The sequence below is a fragment of the Natrix helvetica genome (assembly GCF_964273705.1).
Source record: "Natrix helvetica genome assembly, chromosome: 13".
Classification (NCBI taxonomy): domain Eukaryota; kingdom Metazoa; phylum Chordata; class Lepidosauria; order Squamata; family Natricidae; genus Natrix; species Natrix helvetica.
This window is the reverse complement of record NC_138557.1, coordinates 7,552,434-7,570,724: the sequence shown is the minus strand read 5'-3', so window position 1 is coordinate 7,570,724 and position 18,291 is coordinate 7,552,434. Positions and strand designations below refer to the sequence as shown.

Genomic DNA, 18,291 nt, shown 5'->3' with positions numbered 1-18,291 from the left:
ATGACTAAAAGGTTCTTTCTGACTCAATCAAAAGCAGTAAAAAGTGGGATATGCAGCTCCCTGGCACTGAAAAGCCTGCTGTCTCCCTGACAGCCAGAATGTCTCCTTAATGGATCTTAGCAGCAGAGAGACAACTTTTTAATGCACAGTTTTGTCACATCAGCACGAACATCTCACTAAGTGCTTGGCGAGTGAGTTCAGGTTTCTTCCCTGCAGACAATTGTGTATTGAAACTATGGGGGCCTGTTGGTTTCCCCCCCCCCCATACATACTTAGGTAAAGGTAAAGGTTCCCCTTGCACATATGTGTTAGTCGTTCCCAACTCTAGGGGGCGGTGCTCATCTCCGTTTCAAAGCCGAAGAGCCAGCGCTGTCCGAAGATGTCCCTGTGGTCATGTGGCCGGCATGACTAAACACACACACACACACACACACACACACACTCTGGGAGCTTCATCACTTGAGCCTTTCAAGAAGAGATTGGACTGCCATTTGTGAGAAATGGTGTAGGGTCTCCTGATTAGCAGGGAGAGTTGGACTAGATGACCTATAAGATCCTTTCCAACTCTGTTAATGTGTTAATTGATTAAGAGACTTTACTTACTTTACTTTATTCACATTTATAGACCGCCCCCTCTCCCAAAAGGGACTCGGGGCGGTGTACAGTCAATACATAAAAGAGAGAGAAAGAGAGCAAGAGAGCGCAATTGTTCTCAGACATGGAAGGAGACTCATGGTGGAGGCACTGCTTGGGTGGGTGGGGGGTTGGACTAGATGACCTACAAGGTCCCTTCCAACTCTGTTAATCTATATGGATAGATGACCTGTACAACATAGAACATAAGACTGGGAAGGACCTGGGAGCTCAAGGCAGGCGTGTCATAAATAGTTCTGCAGTCTATTTTTGACAGACTGAACCCACAGCCACAGAGGCTGACATATTTGTTTATTTCCAGTTCATTTACATTTCCCTCCCTTTTCTAAGGCTGTAGATTTGTTTTCAAACAAATGAAGCACTGAATCGAATGGGACTCATAGGCTCCGTTTCTACTTGTTCTGAAATGAGCACACCCGGCTGAGGAAAGAAAGAAATAAAAAATAACACAGAATACCTATTTATACCCATTCTTTATATCTTGAGTGGCAATGACTAGACAGATTGCCAGAGTGACTTTTGGCATTATTTCCCCTAACGGTGGGGTCTGATGACACAATAGACACATTCACAGAAGACACTTAAGCGAGTCAGGTTAAGACCAAGATAAATGAAGTTTGGTTATCATGGATCTGGATTTTTCTTCTTTTTTATGGCTTTAGAATTGTGTCATTTTGTGTAGCTTGGTGTTTTTGGTTAGTTTACCCGTCAGTAGTACAGTTTGTTGCGCAGTCAGCCACATGTTCAGACCAGATTTGGCACTTTTATCTACTTATGAAGGCCTGGGATAGGCAGATGTTGTTGTTTGATGATCTTATAGGTAATACCAGGATGTAAGCTATTCCATGAAAAGCTGCCTTTTGCAATTGACTGACTGTGATTTTGTCAATGCCGATGGTATTCAGGTAGAAGTAGTAGTAGTTGTTCTTCTTCTTCTTCTTTATTCATTAAACATGAAACTCAAGTCAACTGAACATTCAAAAATGCATCACAAATACCATTGACCGGTGCTAATGGTTGATACGGTTTGCTGCCAGCGTCGTAGGTATCAACCAGGTACCTTCTTAAAATATAAGATGTTCTGACTAGCGCAGTTTTTTGCAGTTCCGCTGGTGTTATTTGCAGGAAGCTGCAATTTGTTGATGTATCTTATAAAATTCTTGGACATGGTACCAAGTGCGCCAATGACAATGGGTATCACTGTTACATGTTTCATCCATAATCGCGTAGTTTTGACATTTCATGATTTTTTCCCAGTTCATTTTCTTCAACTCTGGCATCTCCTGGTACCACGATGTCAATAAATTGTACGTTTCGGTTTTAAACAACCGTGATATCTGGTGTGTTGTGTTCCAAATGACAATCCGCCTGAATTCGAAAGTCCCACAAGATCTTCACTTATTTTCGATAACTTTTTCCACTTTATGTTCCCCTGACTTTCTGGAGACAGGTAAACTTTTGCAGTTCCCCTGGTGTTATTGCAGGAAGCTGCAATTTCTTTATGTGTTTTGTAAAATTCTTGGACATGGTGCCAAGTGCCCCGATAACAATGGGTATCATTGTTACATGTTTCATCCATAGCCGTGTACTTTGTAATCAGTTTGTGCGATTTTGCTGCATTCACATATTAAATGTGAAACGGCTGTCGGTGGATTTTTGTATCTTTGCTTTCATGGCATTAGTTTGTAGTGCTTGTTGTTGTTGTTGTTGTTAAAGATGTTAATTTGCTAACCGAGTTATTTATTATAGCTGCTCCTTACAATGTTTACAATCATCATAAAATCCTCCAAACTCTCAAACATTCATGTCCAAATCCAACGATATGATCTCCGTGGTTTTAGGGATGTTTGCAAATGGCTAAGAGTCCTTAAAGAGATGGTGACATATAAGCACTGTAAGAAACATCTGCAATAAATAAAACATGGGCTCTACGGCTCCCTTTGTCTGCCCTCCTCTCTGAATTCAAATCCCAGTTTGGGATCTGTGTACTTGACAGATTGGCCAAGGCTGTTTGTAGAGATGAAGCAATCAATATGCAAGGAATTATGGATAAGCAATATGGCTGTTGTGGGAACAGGTTTCCAAATCAGCTCTGATTTTGAATTATTATAAGCAGCTGTGGTGTGATGAAAGACAAATGCTAATGAGGATAATATTGTTGGCCTTCTGGAAGGACTTGAAGATAGGGACCTGCCAGCTAGCTTGGAGATACAGCAATAGGGTATAGAGCCTGCAAAATGGTTGTGTTTCTGTTAGAAGAAGGTGTATAAGACGCACCAAGATTTGGAAGAGCTAAGTAAGAAAACAAAGTTTTTGCCATCCCCGCCCGGTCCCCAAGAGCACTCTGCAGGCTTCAGCAGGGCTGGGGGGAAGGCAAAAACACCCCTGTTTTTCACCCCTTATTAGAGAGATTGCCAGGGAGGGCAGACAATTTTTATGTGGGCTTTCTCCTCCAGGACACAAATCCGGCTACCACGTATGCAGTGGCAAAGTTCTGGGCTGCTGCAATGTCCACAAGAAAAAAAATTGGTTACAGAAGTATAGTTGTCATCTTGTACCAATTATTTGGATGTATCCCTAACAATTTCTGGACCGTTGTATTTACTCCCATACTTATAGGCTTTGCACTCAGGTTAACCAGGGAGCGACCCGAACAATTTGAGAACATGTATGTTATTATCCACTTTTAACGTCAATACTTTTTAATTATATTTTAATGTCAGTGCTTTTTAACATGTTGCAAAAAGTAATGTGCATTGCTGGTCTTTGACCGTAATAAAGATTTATACTTATACTCCTGGGGTGGGGGAAGGCAAAAACTCCTGGGGTGAGGGAAGGCTGTTTTGGTGAAAAGCAGCCTGTTTTCCACTCATTTTTCACAAAAATGGGATGCGAGGGCAGGGTTTTGGGAGGCCAAAAATGGCTGTGTTTGGTGTATAAGACGCACCAACATTTCCACACTCTTTTAGGTGGGGGGGAAGGTGTGTCTTATACTCCGAAAAATAGAGTAAATAAATTAGTGTCTGTTCTGACCTAGGCTTCCCCAAAAAAGCACAAAGCACATTCCTGGTCCCGACAAAACCCCTTTTATTAAACGAATACGAATTCCTCTCAGTCACCTTCAGCCAAGGCCTGGCAAACTGTCCTTCAAAGGTGAATTTATGACCACCGACTTCATCTAGCTTGGAAAAGTGTCCTGTAAACATTTTCCAAACGCAGTGCTGTGCAAGGAAAGATTTGGCACAGAGTCTGTGAGATTCACGGACAGATCTTCACACTCCTGAAACGAATCTAACCACTGAACGAATGAATTGTTTCCTGCAAAAGCCCACTCCCCTTTCGCTCCTCTTTCATTTCCTACCCCTACCCCTTCTCTTTGTTAGACTAGATCTAATCAGTTCCTGCAACCGTTCATCGTACATGTTAGCCACCAGCCTGCTAATCATCTTCGTTGCTCTTCTCTACACTCGTTCTAGAGTCTCGATATCCTTTTTGTGTCATGGGGCGATCTGAACTTATTGCCATATTCCAACTGGTAGAGTCAGTTCTTTTCTGGTAAACAAGTGCGTCACGGATGGCTCTGTCCTTCAAAAGTACAATTTTCCCCACTCCATACTTTGAAATTCTACATGTACTTCACTTTCAAGGATTTGCTTATCCTTATTAATATTCATCTCAGAAGTCAACAATCAAAGCAAGGTTTGCTTTGCTGCTTTCCTTTTTGTGAAAGAAAAAAGGTGGAGGAACAAGGAGGAAAAAAAATCTGTTGATGGTATAGGAAAAAAGATGCATAGATGCAACCAGAAAGATGGAAGAGTACTTCAGAAATTGAGCTGGTCCCTCTGACCAAGACTTTTCAACATTATCTCAAAAATATTTCTCCTCATGTTGGAAATGATTCCCTTATTTCTGCTCTGTATCTATACATCTAAAACCAAATAGATATCTAGACTTTGCACAAGTCCTCATTTTCTTTGGTATGATTATTTTGTCCCCATTAGCTACATAGTTCTGTGGACAATTCACTCTAATTAGACAGGTTTTGCCATGCAGCTTTTCCTGATACACTTATTCATGGAGGCAACTTTTGAACTGGGGGCTGCATTGGAAAAAATAGAGGGTTTTAAAAAAAAACACCCAAAAAAATACAACTGTGAATTTATTTATGTATTAGCCGATAACCCAGCGTTGCCCAGATATTTATTTATAGGGGGGAAATATCCAGACAAAACATAATTTCTAACGTTGGATTTTCCCCCTTACCAGAGGGAGCCCCCTCGTGGTGTACTGTGAAGCCATTACCATGGCAACTCCACTGCACTGTACAGTAGAAGCCATTTTATGGCAGTACGGTAGAAGCCATTTGAAGGCACAACAGGCTGTATCTTAACAGAACACCCCCCCACAAGCGGTATTTAGGAGTGTCTTACCCCCACAGTATTTACTTCCAGAGAGTAAGTCATCTGTGTACCAAGTTTAGTTGAAATTGCTTGAGGCGTTCCAGTGTTATGCTGAAACATACACACACAAAGACACACATATCCGTGTGTGTGTGTGTGTGTGTGTGTGTGTGTGTGTGTGTGTGTGTATTCGGCCAAAGGAAAAAAAACATTGAAAAATCCAAGTGGTTCATTTAAAATAGAATGGGACAACTCGCCGCAGCCAACTTCCTACCGCCAACTCGCCATGGTCACCTCGCATCAGCCAATTCACCTTCACAACAGCCAACTCAACACAGCCAACTTGCTATGGGGCAACTCACTGCAGGACAGTTCCACAATTCAATGTAATGATTTAAAATAATGTAAGAAGAATTTTAATTTTGGGTCATCCACAATTCATTTTATTCCTCCTTTCTTTAATTCAACTATTTGTTCGATATTAGTGTAACCCTTATCCTGCAGTGAGTTGACCACGGTGAGTTGGCCATGGCAAGTTTGTCATAGACCCCCATTTAAAAACGAAGACCTCAACAAGCAAAGCCAGATAGCTATTCGCTCTTGGTATGTTGAGCTGAAAAATAAAAATAAAATATCAAGGGCAGAGACAATCCTCTTGAGAACCTGTGACAACTCAACTAAAATATTTCCATCACATAAGTAAAGGCAGCTGTCAGATTTATGGGCTATATATCTGAGAAGCAGATTACCTTTAACCTTTATAGTTTAAAACTGTCAGCTAATCTTTGGTTTATCTTGACACATGATTTTACAAGATCTCCATTCTTGCTGAGCCCCTGTTCAGATGCGTTGGTATTATTTCTTTGCCCATCTCAATAATCTGAACTTTGTGTTATCCAGTGGGCGCACCTCTGATTATTCTCTATCCTGTTTAAAACTCTTCCTCTGGGTTTATATTCAGCACTTTATTATTAGCTGTCACACAGACACTATAAAAAATTCGTTGCTGTGGGTTATTCTCTCTCGTCATGGCACTGTTGTGGTTGAAGCAGCGCGGCTGAGTCTGGACACCCGAAAAGAAGAAATATAGATAAGAACAATCTGACAGTGTGTTTCAAATTTGGCAACTTTAAGATCTGTAGACTTCCAACTACCAGAATCCCCCAGCTGGCATGCTAGTTGGAGAATTCTGGGAGTTGAAGTCCAAGTATCTTTAAGGTAGCTGGAAAAGATGGCATATATGGTGTGCGTGCATGTATAAAAAGTAAAGATGAAGGTTCCCCTCGCACATATGTGCTAGTCGTTCCTGACTCTAGGGGGGCCGGTGCTCATCTTAGTTTCAAAGCTGAAGAGCCAACGCTGTCCAAAGACATCTCTGTGGTCCTGTGGCCGGCATGACTCAATGCCGAAGGCGCAAGGAACCCTCAAAGAGGTCCCTATTTTTCTATTTGCATTTTTTACGTGCTTTGGAACTGCTAGGTTGGCAGAAGCTGGAACAAGTCACGGGAGCTCACTCCGTTACGCAGCGCTAGGGATTCGAACCACCAAATGCCAACCTTTCTGATTGACAAGCTCAGCGTCTTAGCCACTGAGCCACCGTGTCTCATGCGTGCATGTATACACTTGTGCTAAACTTTGAGAAGATTGGTGATGCCTGCATGTATCAGTCATAACTATCTATGACTGATTGATTTATCTTTATCCTATCTTTATTATTTTTAATAAATGGCTCAGATTGACAAACATATCTACTACTCCTTCCCTCTCCTCTTTTCCCCACAACAACTCCATGAGATGGGTTGGGCTGAGGGAAAAGGACTGTCCCCAAAGTCTCCCAACTGGTTTTCATGTCTAAGGCAGGACTAGAACTCACCGTCTCCTGGTGATTGCTCCAAAGTCACCCAGCTGGCTTTCATGGCTAAGGCAGAACTAACACTCACATCTCCTGGTTTCTAGTCTGGTACTTTCACCCCTTGACCAAACTGCAGTCCCTGTGCAACTTCTCCCCCCTCCCAATCGACATTTGGCTGTACTAAAACAGTGGAAAACTTTATTCAAATAAAATTACATACGCTCAGCACTTGCTATTTATAAGAGAGAAGAAGGAAGGTTGCAATGATTATTTGCTTAATTACTCCATGCCAGTTATAAAGCACGCATATCTGACGTCTACATCTCTCAACATGTCAAAATCTGGAGAACTATTAAAAGCACCTTCTGGATTTGAATTGTTTCCTATCATGCGAAGAACAAAAGATCTACGCACCTTCCTGGACTTTAAACGGCATTGTTGCATCCTGATGAGATCATTAAAAACAGCTGAGCATCTTCCTTCCGGTTTAATTTTTTTTTTACCCATCCCCAATATATGTCTCCTTAGAAGTGGAGCTTAGGGCTGCATTCATTAAAAAAATGTCAAGCTGGCTACTGGATTAAGCCATTTTCTGGCTTCAAGAAACCCCATCCGATGCCTCAATTAGCTGGGAAGCCTACTTTAACGAGGGCAGAGACTCTAAATGAAGATGCTCACTAATATCACCTTTGCATCATCACATCTGGCAAAACCAATCTTGTACAGTAATTTTGAAACTCGGGCTAATCTGTTCTCATTAAGGCTGATTTTTTGCAAAGCTTGATTATTGTAATTCCCGAGTTAGTAGGTTTTGATTTGGACACTTTATGCGAGAAAGAAGGTCTAATGTTGGGAAGACTGAAAGCAAAGAGAACAGAAGGTGGATGGGCTGTTACGGGTTACGATGGTTGCACCATCGGAAGACTTTAAGGACCAAGTTAGGGACAAAACCCCCTGGAGAAACCGTATCTATGTGATGCTAAGAATTAATAATATATTGATGGAGCATAATAGCAATAGCACTTAGACTTATATGCCACTTCACAGGGCTTTACAGCCCTTTCTAAGCGGTTTACAGAGTCAGCCTCTTGCCCCCAATAATCTGGGTCCACATTTTACCCACCTCGGAAGGATGGAAGGCTGAGTCAACCTTGAGTCTGTCAGGATTGAACTCCTGGCAGTGGGCAGACATAGTCTGCAATGCTGCATTCTAACCACTGTGCACCATGGAAGAGAGGGGGGGAGGAAGGAAGGGAGGGAGGAAGGAAAGAAGGAAGGAAGGAAGGAGAAAAAGAATAGCAATAGCACTTAGACTTGTATACCACTTTACAGTGCTTCACAGCCCTCTCTAAGCGGTTTACAGAGTCAGCCTCTTGCCCCCAATAATCTGGGTCCTCATTTTACCCACCTCAGAAGGATGAAAGGCGGAGCCAACCTTGAGCCAGTCAGGATTGAACTCCTGGCAGTGGGCATACATAGTCTGCAATGCTGCATTCTAACCACTGTGCACCATGGAAGAGAGGGGGGAGGAAGGGAGGAAGGAAGGGAGGAAGGAAGGAAGGAAGGAGAAAAGGAAGAGACATAGCAATAGCATTTACATACTGGTTCACCATGCTTTACAGCCCTCTGTAAGAGGTTTACAGAGTCAGTCTATTGCCCCCAACAATCTGAGTCCTGATTTTACCCACCTCAGAAGGATGGAAGCCTAAGTTGACCTTGTGCCTGGTGAGAGTCGAACTGCCAAATTGCAGGCAACCGGCAGTTAGCAGAAGTAGCCTGCAGTACTGTATTTTAACCAATGCACCACCGTGGCTCATGGAAAATCCCATTTCCCTTGAGAAGTCCACAATGGTGGGAAAGATGGAAGGACAGAGGAGAGGATGTCCAAAAGCAAGATGGATGGATTCAACTATAGCTGTCCTGAGCGAGGCTTCCCGAGAGCATGAAGCAAACTCCTTGTCCCGACAAAAAACCCTTTGATTAATTTCCTGTGAATTCTGCTCATTCACATCTATCAAAGTCTTTCAAGGGAGGATTTACGGTCACAGACCTTATCTGGCTTGGAGAGCTGCCAGGCTGAGATCTGCAAAATGTGGCAAGGCGTCTCGGAGAGTCACAAACCAATTAAGGGAACTAATTGTCTCCTGCAAACTCCACTCCCCTTTCGCTCCTCTTTTATTTCCTCTGGGAGGGGCCATTCATCATCCATCTGTGGCCTTACTCCCAAGTTGACCCCTGTTCTTTAGCTGTTCCCTTCGTCTGGCAACTCTGCGCATGCGCACACTGGGAACAAGCTCCAGCTGTTCGTCTGCCTCACTGATGTCTGACTCTGAAGGCAGCTGATAACTGTCAGATGGCCCTGGCCCCATCTCTGCCTCCGACACAGAGCCCTCATCAGAGCCTTCCCCAGATTCCAGGACTGGCCCATCTTCCTCCCCAACCCTCCTCACTCTCTGAATCTGCTGCCAGGTCTGCTGGCCCCTGGCGGGCCATAACAATAGCAACATGTTTTGAAAAAGGGGGGGATTGTGGTTGTGCATTCTAACCGATCCTCTTTGTATTAACCTCAGTGATGCTAGACTGGTAAAAATGTGTCCTCCATCAGGCGCTGCACTCTAAGTAGCAGATCATCACTTTCCTCTTTGCCTCTATTGCAAATTCCCCCCTTTTCAAAACAACATCAAAACAGATTTTGGCCTGCAGCCATGCTTAGGTTTCCCCTTTTGTTTAATTTATAAGCAAGCTGTGCAGTTTTTGAGAGGGGAAAAGGTCTTCTGTTTCTCCGTTCCCAAGGCTTGTTTTGTGTCCACCCACAATGGAGCAAGGAATAGCCAAGTAACCGAGTTGGAAGGGACCTTGGAGGTCTTCTAGTCCAACCCCTGGCTCAAGCAGGAGACCCCGAAATAACCTTTCAGACAAGTGGCTGTCCAGTCTCTTCTTAAAAGCCTCCAGTGATGAAGCACCCACAACTTTTGGAGGAAAGCTGTCCCACTGGTTAATTTTTCTCACTCTTAGGAAATTCCGAAGGGCCGGTTGGAAGGGCAACATGCTTATTCCGTCTTCGGGAAGTATATGTCATATAGCTTCTCAGATTTATTTATCTGGAGACACCACAAAAGTGCATCTCTGGAAGCAATGTTTCCTGTCCTAATAAATGGGGAATTTTTCATCCCATTCTTTGCTGTTGTTGTTAATTGCAAACTCATGTCCAAACCATCACGACCCCATGGACAACGTTCCTCCAGGCCTTCCTGTCCTCTAGCATCCTCTGGAGTCCATTCAAGCTCACGCCTACTGCTTCGGTGACTCCATCCAGCCACCTTCTTCTCTGTCGTCCCCTTCTTCTCTTGCCCTCCGTCTTTCCCAGCATGAGGTTCTTCTCCAGGGAGTCCTTCCTTCTCATTCGGTGGCCAAAGTCTTTGAGTTTCCTCTTCAGGATCTGGCCTTCTAAAGAGCAGTCATGGTGGATTTCCTCTAGGACTGACCGGTTGGATCACCTTGCAGTCCAAGGGACTCAATGCAGGAGTCTTCTCCAGCACCAGAGTTCAAAGGCCTTCATTCTTTGGTGCTCAGCCTTTCTTATGTTCCAACTTTCAGCCAACAGCCATCCATTGCAACTGGGAAAACCACAGCCTTGACTACACACACTTTGGTTGGCAGGGTGATGTCTCTGCTTTTTAGGATGCTGTCTAGATTTGCCATAGCTTTCCTCCCCAGGAGCAAGCATCTTAATTCCTTAGCTGCAGCCCCATCTGCGGTGATCTTGGAACCCAGGAAAATCCCATTCTTGCAATCCCTCAAATCAGAGAGAATATATTTGCAAGGGATAAACTTCATAAGCTGTGGTGGTGCAGTGGTTAGAATACAATATTGCAGGCTAACTCTGGTCACAGTCAGGAGTTCGATCCTGACCGGCTCAAGGTTGACTCAGGCTTCCCTCCTTCTGAGGTGGGTAAAACAAGGACCCAGATTGTTGGGGGCAAATAGGCTGACTCTGTAAACCACTTAGAGAGGGCTGTAAAGCATTATGAACCGGTATATAGTTCTATGGCTGTCTTTGGGAAAGCACCCCCCTCTGCCACCCATGTCAGAGTTATCCTAATGACCCAAATCAAGCGAGATTGGAAATATTGATGCAACCTAGACCCCTGAATTATCAGCACTGAATTTTAGCCAACTGTGACAAATGAATTCAGCTTTGCTCTGCTCACATTCTGGGCACATGAATGAGGAGGGACCGTTGAAATACGAGAGTAAAAAAACCCAACTGCCCCAAGTTGGAATACGGCATTCAGTTTTGGTCGCCACGATGTAGAAAAGAGGTTGAGACTCTAGAAAGAGTGCAGAGAAGAGCAACCAAGATGATTAGGAGACTGGAGACTAAAACATATGAAGAACGGTTGCAGGAACTGGGTATGTCTAGTTTAATGAAAAGAAGAACCAGGGGAGACATGATAGGAGTCTTCCAATATCTCAGGGGTTGCCCCAAAGAAGAGGGAGTCAAGCTATTCTCCAAAGCACCTGAGGGTAGAACAAGAAACAATGGGTGGAAACTAATCAAGGAGAAAAGCAACTTAGAACTGAGGAGAAATTTCCTGACAGTGAGAACAATTAATCAGTGGAACAGCTTGCCTCCAGAAGTTGCGAATGCCCCAACACTGGAAGTCTTTAAGAAGATGTTGGATAGCCCTTTGTCTGATACGGTACAGGGTTTCCTGCCTAAGCAGGGGGTTGGACTAGAAGACCTCCAAGGTCCCTTCCAACTCTGCTATTGTATTGTATAAGTTTGGTTACTAAGAAGGTGGGGGGAGGGGTAGAGAAACGGCCACATTCAGCAATTTTTCTACATGAATAACGAAGTGCTGCAGAAGCCCTCAAGAGACCACAAGTACGCTAGTGTGAAGACAAGCTTGAAAATCAGACTTTTGGCTTATTATTTTCTCTTAACAATCTCCCTGGGAGAACCGTACTACAATTAGTTATTTGTCTTCCTTCTGTGCTGGAGAAGCCAAGGGTTGCAAGGCAGGGAAATTTCCTCATGCTACGAGAAAAAAACACATCCTGTGTTTAAATCGGCTGCTCTTGGATAGCAAATAGAATTTCCCCTAATTAATGGCCCCGTCATCAGAGGTGGCATCTTCATAACAGCCACAAGCTTTTGTCTTGTTCATGGGAGTATTCGCAAACACACGCTTCTCCCCCTTCGCTCATGTTCCCAACCAACAGAAAGTCGCACAATCTTTTCACAGAGAGATAGAGAGAGAAATTAAAGACAGAGAGAGATAGAGAGATCCATCTAGTTGGGTCATGAAACATCTGTCAACAATCAGACAGACGTTTCATGACCAACTAGGGAACGCCATCAGTGCTAGAAGGGATGTGGTGATGGCGATGGTAATGGGGAGTAGTAGTAGTAGTAGCAGCAGCAGCAGCAGTAGTATCTGGTCATTGGTGCTCTCTGAGCTTGGTTGTTTTATTGCAGATGTTTCATTACCCAACTAGGTCATGTCATCAGTGCTAGAAGGGAGCAGGGTATGTGATAATGGTTGTGGTGATAGGGGGAGGAGGAGGAGGAGAAGGAGAAGGATCTGGTCATTGGTGCTCTCTGAGCTTGGTTGTTTTATTGCATATTACCCAACTAGATAATATCATCAGTGCTAGAAGGGAGTGGGGTTTGCTCTCCGTTTATATACAACCAAGTCTTAAACAATACCTTAGACAGCAATCAAGGAATCCCCAACTCAGGCAAACAAATAGTAAACAACTTCCTAATCAAGGAACCACCAAGAACAATCTCACCAACACTGACAGGGCAAGCCAGTTGTGTATAAACAGAGAGCAAATCCCTCTCGCTTCTAACATCGATGACATTACCTAGTTGGGTAATGAAACATCTGCAACATAACAACCGAGTTCGGAGAGCACCAATGACCCCACAATAAGATACTTCCCTGTAAAAAAGGCCTCTGCACATGTTCCAGTCTTTGAGACAATGTGTCTGCCCTCACAGAGAGCTCCCTTCACTCACCTTTGTGGTTTCGAGCAAATGAGAAGTTGTGAAGCTCAGGTTCTAGAGCACGTAATAGAGCTTTGCACACCAGAGCAACTAGACACACAGACAGTTCCCCCCCTCGCATGCCATCACTCTGCTAAGCAACTAAGTCCCACAACACTGTCAAACTACTTACTAAGACTGTCTTACTATTCTTCTTCTTCTCATCCTTCCTATTATCTATCTCCTCCCGCTTATGGCTATAACCATGTTGCTTGTATTTTTACAATTTAAATTGTTTCATTTAGTTTCCCAGTATGATTTTGGGATAAACAGAGTTGGAAGGGATCTTGGAGGTCATCTAGTCCAACCCCTTGCTCAAGCAAGAGGCGCTACACCACTTCTGACAAATGGTTGTCCAATCTCTTCTTAAAAACATCCAGTGTTGGAGCATTCACAACCTCTGGAGGCAACTTCTGTTCCACTGATTAATTGTTCTAAGTGTCAGGAAATTTCTCCTTAGCCCCAAGTTGCTTCTCTCCTTGATTAGTTTCCACCCATTACTTCTTGTTCTATCCTCAGGTGCTTTGGAGAATAGTTTGACTCCCTCTTCTTTGTGGCAACCCCTGAGATATTGAAAGACTGCTATCATGTCTCCCCTAGTCCTTCTTTTCATTCAACTAGACATCCCCAATTCCTGCACCCGTTCTTCATATGTTTTTGCCTCCTGTCCCCTAATCCTCTTTGTTGCTCTTCTCTGCACTCTTTCTAGAGTCTCCACATCTTTTTTACATCGTGGCGACCAGAACTGAATGCCGTATTCCAAGTGTGGCCTTACCAAGGCCTTATAAAGTGGTATTAACCTTTCATGAGATCTTGATTCTATCCCTCTGTTGATGCAGCCTAGAACTGTGTTGGCTTTTTTGGCAGCTGCTGCACACGGCTGGCTCCTATTTAAATGGTTGTCCACTAGGACTCCAAGATCCCTCTCACAGTTACTACTATTGAGCACGGTACCACCTATACTGTACCTGTGCATTTTGTTTTTCTTGCCTAAATGTAGAATCTTACTCTTTTCACCACTGAATTTCATTTTGTTAGATAGCGCCCAATGTTCGAATCTCTCAAGATCCTTCTGTATCTTATTATTATCTTATTCTGTACTTGAATTTTGATTGCTTATTTAGTATCCTATGACTATCGCTGTTGTATCTTATGATTCTTGATGAATGTATTTTTTTTTAATGTACACTGAGAGCTCATGCACCGAAGGCAAATTCCTTGTGTGCCCAATCACACCTGGCCAACAAGGAATTCTATTCTGTTCTGTTCCATTAGGCCAGGGATGGCAAACCTTTCCAGCACCAAGTGCCAAAAAGGAAGTGTGTACGCTTGTCTGGGCCGCAACCCAGGGGATATGAGCATGCTAGAAAATAAATTTCTGGTTTCCGGTGCATTCATGTGCGCCAGCCATCTAGTCTTCCTGTTACTGGCGCACATGCACGCACGACAACCAGTTGGATCGGCGCATATGCTTACACGGAAAATGTAGGACCAGCTCTTCTAGTTTCTAACATGGCTGCATGCACGAGGGCCAGCTGATTGTTGTGCATGCATGCATGCCAGAAACCCAGAAGAGGAATGAGTGATGCTAGGTGACATGACTCCGAGTGCCACTGTCAGGCCTCCAGTCATATTCCTTTTAGGATCTTTGGCCTGCCGCACTAATATTCTATTTTACTATGCTGTTTCATTCGTGGGGAATTGGGAGGAGGGAATAGTAAGGAGTAGAATGTGTTGTTGTCAAAATAAAATTCCTTTCTAGGAAGCCAAGGGCATCTTTTGTCTCTGCACCTGGCCAGAATTGGATGGGTGGAAATGTGCCATAGGTTTGCCATCACGACGTTAGGCAGAGCAAGCGTTTACATCTCCCTTGAAGGAAGCAACTTAGCCTTCCCGAAAGGCCTTGAGTTATTTCGCTCGAATTCTTAGAGCTGCAGCTAATTACGAGGTGAAATTAGAGGCCCAGGGAGGGAAAAGGGGTCTTTCTTTTGTTCTTTGGGATGCATCCACCATAAAACCTCATGGTATTTAAATCTGAGACCGCATAATAGCCTTTTCAGCTCTGACCTCCCTCTGGGAGCTGAAACAGGTGCTCTAGCCACTTTTAGCATACTCATTAATTAACAACATTCTCTCTCCCTCTATTGGTACCTCCTCTGAGATTCTCTGAACATAAATGCTTTCTATTTGCGTGCTCCTGGACTCCCAGCTGTGCCAGTCCTGAGGAATAAAGCTAAAGGTAAAGGTTCTCCTCGCACATATGTGCTAGTCGTTCCCGACTCTAGGGGGCGGTGCTCCTCTCAGTTTCAAAGCCGAAGAGCCAGCGCTGTCCAAAGGCGTCTCCGTGGTCATGTGGCCGGCATGACTAAACGCCCAAGGCGCACGGAACGCTGTTGCCTTCCCATCTAAAGGTGATTCCTATTTTTCTACTTGCATCTTTTACATGCTAGGTTGGCAGAAGCTGGGAGAAGTAACGAGAGCTCACTCCGTTAAGCGGTGCTAGGGATTCTAACCGCTGAACTGCTGACCTTTCTAATTGACAAGCTCAGCCACTGAGCCACTGCGTCCCATAGTCCTGAGGAATGGAGAGGGTTAATTTGCTTAAAGGTGAAGGATCCCCCCCCCCCATGTTCCAAATTGGTTGGACAAAGCATTGTGAAAATCAAGTAGAGGCCCTTGATCCTCCAGACATGACTGGAAGACAAACTTGCCTTCAACTTTTCATTCTTCTCTCTTCCCTTGCTTTTTATCCCCCAACGGGGAGACTTATGGGAATATATATTCATCTATCAGGATCAAACTGGAGGAGGGCCTGAAATGGAATTCAGGGCACCCTAATGGTTTGAGCCTAATGTCCTACTCAGCTCAGCTTTTTCATAGCCTGAATATATTTCATAGCCTGATTTGGGATTATTATTATTATCTATCATCTCTCTCTCTCTCTCTCTCTCTCTCTCTCTCTCTCTCTCTCTCTCTCTCTCTCTCTCTCTCTCATCTATCTATCTATCTATCATCTATCTATCTATCTATCTATCTATCTCTATCTATCTATCTATCTATCTATCTATCTATCTATCTATCTATCTATCTATCATCATCTATCTATCTCTATCTATCTATCTATCTATCTATCATCTATCTATCTAATGTATCTATACTATCTATCTATCTATCTATCTATCTATCTATCTATCTATCTATCTATCTATCATCTATCTATTATGGATGGATGGATACACACATTTAAGATAGTTCTCTCTCTCTATCTCTCTACCTACCTACATCCATCCATCCATCCATCCATCCATGCATACATACATACACCTACCTACCTACCTACCATCTATTACCTATTACCTACTATCTACACACACACAAACCCCACTCACGAGAGTGAATATACCTATTACTCCTCCTTCCTGTTTTCTCCCCAACATCAACTCTTGATGGAGCTGAGAGAAACTGGCCCAAATTTACCCAGCTGGCTTCCATGCCCAAGGGAGGTCTAGAACTAATGTTCTCCTCGTTTCTCTGCCAGCCCCTTGACCCTTACCCCAAACTGTCTCCCTTAATGATTTACTTGTTTTAACATTTTTGCTGGAATAATGCCTCTGCTTCTATATTCTGGACAATGATATCCTGGTCAACATCCACCTCTAGAAGGGGTAAAATTATTAGAACATTAAATCCTTCCCCTTTCCTTAGGGCCTGTTTGCATGACACAGCCAGCTCTCAGCTCTCCTAGTGAAAACACCTTCCTATACTCGCAAGAGATATTCCGGGATAACTGGGGAGGTTTGGCCAATATCTATATTTTTAGTACTCACAGCTGCTGGTATTCTGGGGAATATAGGGCTTCACTTCCTACTTCTTTTCTTTCCAAAAAAAAGTGGGGGGGGGGAATCATTTAAAAATGCTACATCAGGCACCCATGCCCATTTTTGCCACTTTGCCACCTTCATATGGCACCACACAGCAATGACTACTTCACTGGAGAGAGACTGGTGGAATTAATTGGGTTTTGGGAGTCTACAAAACGTAGACCACCTTATGTTTCAGTCAAGCACGTCGGGCAAATAGAGCCTAAATATCTCTCATTTCCAGACTTTTGCTTGAAACAGCATCTCTGCTAGTGAGCACCCGACACACCCAAGACCCATTAGCACTGTCCAAGGTACTGAAGGTCTCGTTTAGCGACTGCTCGTTTAATCATTTTGCTCGCTTGCAATTCCAACAGCGATGAAAAAGTCACTTTAAAAAGAGAATATTGGTAGCTCTTGGTTGAAATGTGCATGCACAGAACAATTTTAATTGCACTACGCATGCCCACAAAGCATGCACACGAGCCTGCCGGAACCCACCCCTGGCTACAACAATACGATATGCACACAGACAAGAGGAAGCTGCATTTTTCTATGCTTACCTACTGCTTTTAGAGATGCATATTTATTCAGCTCCTTTCCCGGAGGCTGCTGTTCGTATGGGTTTGTAATCTGTCCCATGCTTGGGTAGGAATGGGGTTGAGCCAGTTGTGGAAGCAGAGGTGATGTCGGTACGACGTTATTCATCTGGGTGGCATCTGTGGGGGTGGGGGTGGGGGGAGAGAATAGAAGAAGTCACCTTTCTGAAAAGAAATAGGATTTCAGCCTGAGCAAGCAAGCAAAAAACAAGCAAAGCCATAATTAACACCGCAGACCAGTGTATTAACTGTCCATTCCAAAGAGCCATTCATATTTCCCTGTCCTACGTTTCATTGGTGAGATATAAGCACCAAACAACCCAATCCTTTAGCTGATTCCAACCTGTTGTTGTTGTTGTTGTTGTTGTTGTTCTTCTTCTTCTTCTTCTTCTTCTTCTTCTTCTTCTTCTTCTTCTTCTTCTTCTTCTTCCTCTTCCTCTTCCTCTTCCTCTTCCTCTTCCTCTTCCTCTTCCTCTTCCTCTTCCTCTTCCTCTTCTTCTTCTTCTTCTTCTTCTTCTTCTTCTTCTTCTTCTTCTTCTTCTTCTTCTTCTTCTTCAGCCAGAAGGTGTCCCTCTGTTTCAAGACCCATATGAAAGAAACTGGACCGTTCTTCCAGCCACTATGCCATTCTCTCTCTTTCTTTGTTGTATTGTGTTGTACCACTGAGGGGCGCGGTGGCTCAATGGCTAAGATGCTGAGCTTGTCGATCAGAAAGGTCGGCAGTTCGGCGGTTCGAATTCCTAGCACCACATAACGGAGTGACTTCTCCCGTGACTTGTCCCAGATTCTGCCAACCTAGCAGTTCGAAAGCGCGTAAAAAATGGAAGTAGAAAAAACAGGGACCACCTTTGGTGGGAAGGCAACAGCGTTC

General features: G+C 43.8%; 1 protein-coding gene across 1 annotated transcript in view; it reads right to left on the bottom strand.

The window, feature by feature from the left end:
• SHISA9 (shisa family member 9) overlaps positions 1-18,291 on the bottom strand; it is a gene marked incomplete at its 5' end in the record, with an annotated part of 171,839 nt that overhangs the window by 8,259 nt on the left and 145,289 nt on the right. Inside the window, one exon of the mRNA XM_081965502.1 lies at positions 17,385-17,540. Coding sequence (XP_081821628.1) covers positions 17,385-17,540 — 156 coding nt within the window. The remainder of the gene's footprint in view (positions 1-17,384; positions 17,541-18,291) is intronic.